This window comes from Dichomitus squalens (assembly GCF_000275845.1).
Source record: "Dichomitus squalens LYAD-421 SS1 unplaced genomic scaffold DICSQscaffold_144, whole genome shotgun sequence".
Lineage (NCBI taxonomy): Eukaryota > Fungi > Basidiomycota > Agaricomycetes > Polyporales > Polyporaceae > Dichomitus > Dichomitus squalens.
The window spans coordinates 4,294-6,271 of NW_006767026.1; the positions used below are offsets into that span (position 1 = coordinate 4,294).

The 1,978-nt window shown below is 56.8% G+C and overlaps 1 protein-coding gene across 1 annotated transcript; it reads left to right on the top strand.

Annotated features, from left to right (window-relative positions):
- On the top strand, positions 1 to 1,127 carry DICSQDRAFT_175746 (uncharacterized protein; the record flags this gene model as incomplete). The annotated part of the gene is made up of 2 exons (XM_007371634.1): positions 1 to 853; positions 907 to 1,127. 2 exons carry the CDS (start codon positions 1 to 3, stop codon positions 1,125 to 1,127), a joined length of 1,074 nt encoding a protein of 357 aa, XP_007371696.1.
- Between the last annotated feature and the right edge of the window lie 851 nt (positions 1,128 to 1,978).

The following is a 1,978-nucleotide window of genomic DNA, read 5'->3' on the forward strand; positions in this document are numbered from 1 at the left end:
ATGGACTCCGGCGATTTCTATGCCACGCTGCTTGGATCTCATCATGACTTCCTGCGCTCTCACGACCCTTCAAGTTTTGTCGAAGGCTCAGCGCCATTCAATTTCAACGACGCGCAAGGATCGACCTGTACACAGCAATTCAACGACGACGTTCACACCGCACCCTCCTACGACTTATTCCTTGACCCCTTCGGCGACGCCGACTGGACCAAAATATTCGAGCATCACAACCCTTCCCATCCATCTATTCTCATGAGCGACGCCTATCGCCCATCCCTCGAGCCTCTCGCGATCCCCCAGTCCCCGCTGTCCGAGGCGACCATGGTTGGCTCGCCCCTCTCCGCGACGACATCTGGCTTTTATCCTCGCTGCGCGTCTCTCAGCGACGCGGAACCTCCTGCACACACCCATGATCACAGCACATCCCTCGATCACAATGCAGATGTACGTGGGCTCGCGCTTCCCAGTGCATCTTCCTGGTCAGCGGCCTCCAACATATTCGCCGGCTGCGAGCCTCTGCCGCCGCCTGTTATGGGCGCGGCAGACGCTCATAGTCTCCCTCTTCCTGAGCCAGAGGCATATGTGGCTGTGACCAAGGCATCACCTGCGGTCACCTTCACATTCCCTGCGGCTCCCCTTACGATCCAGGGTCCGCAGTGCCCCGACGCGAAGGCGGTCGTGCACATCGAGCAGACGGAAGTGAAGCTCGCTACGGCGCGACGCGTTGCCAAACGCGATTCTAGCGACGATGGTTCAAGTGCTGGCGAGGACCTGAGCTATGAGGAGAAGCCGACGAAGCGCACACGAAAGCAGGACACGACTCCCAGGTACCAATGCAAGACTTGCGGCGCCGGTGAGCATGGTCCTCTTCTCGTACTGGTGTGCTGGCGCTCAGGAGTGTACCAGTGTTTGCGAGGACACATAACCTCACGGAACACGTCAAAGCTGTTCACTTCAATGAACGTAACTTTTCCTGCGAACACCCGGACTGCGGGAAGTCATTCGCCCGCAAGCACGACCTCAAGCGTCATTTCCAGAGTAAACACACGAACCTTGGATCACCCCGTCGCAGGCTCTTCGCCAACCCAGAGGTCAAGAAGGAAGGTAGCGTGTCGAGCAAGGACTGATCGCGTGAGTGGCCCGTCCTGGTGCGTATCCTCGCGTTCTTCTCGGAGTGTTCTCGAGCACCGGCTCATTGTGGCGCTGCAGGCGCCAGTCGCCGATCGCGCGCACCAGTCCCATAGGGACTCTCGTGTCAAACCCCGACCGCGAGCTTCCAGCGAGAGCGCTGTACGCTCGATATTGGTGTTTGACTCGGCGGGGGCCTTATGCGGCTCTTGGATGGGAGGCGTCGCGCGTGCATCTTCGACTTGGGAAGCTCTTCGGCTGTGACGGCTGGGGCATCTTCCTTTCGGAGAAGTATGTGCACGAACGTAGAGATGCGTATGTGTTCTCTTGCCTTGTGTCTCGTTATCTTGTCTGGCTTGGTTATATTTCCGCTCGCTGTGTTGTACGATTAGTGCTGTCTGTCGTCTCGTGTGTCGTCTGATCTTGCGTTGTTCTATGACATACCTCTGTACATGTACGTGCTGCTGCTATCGCGTGCCACTTCCGCTCCGCTCCGTTAGATTTTGTGTCATATCGGATACTCCCTGTTGCTTCCCCATTTAGCTATTCCTATTGCTATCGTCGTGATGTACAAGTTTGTTGTGACGTATAGGTTGGAGTGTGGTCACTCGCGAGCAGGTGCTGTCCCCGTTTGAGCTCGCAGATCGCTCGGCGATTCTGTCTCATGTCATGATGGCGGTCGTAAGGACAGGAGCCCTTCACATCATGTATGTTAACCCCGTCCAGATACCAGCACTCGAAACGTCGGGCTGTCCACCTCTTCTCACTTCTTCACGTGGTAACGTACGACCCCACTCTAGCTCCCGGTGTAGTATATCATCTTAATGCTTCGGCAGGCCAGTGGGTCACC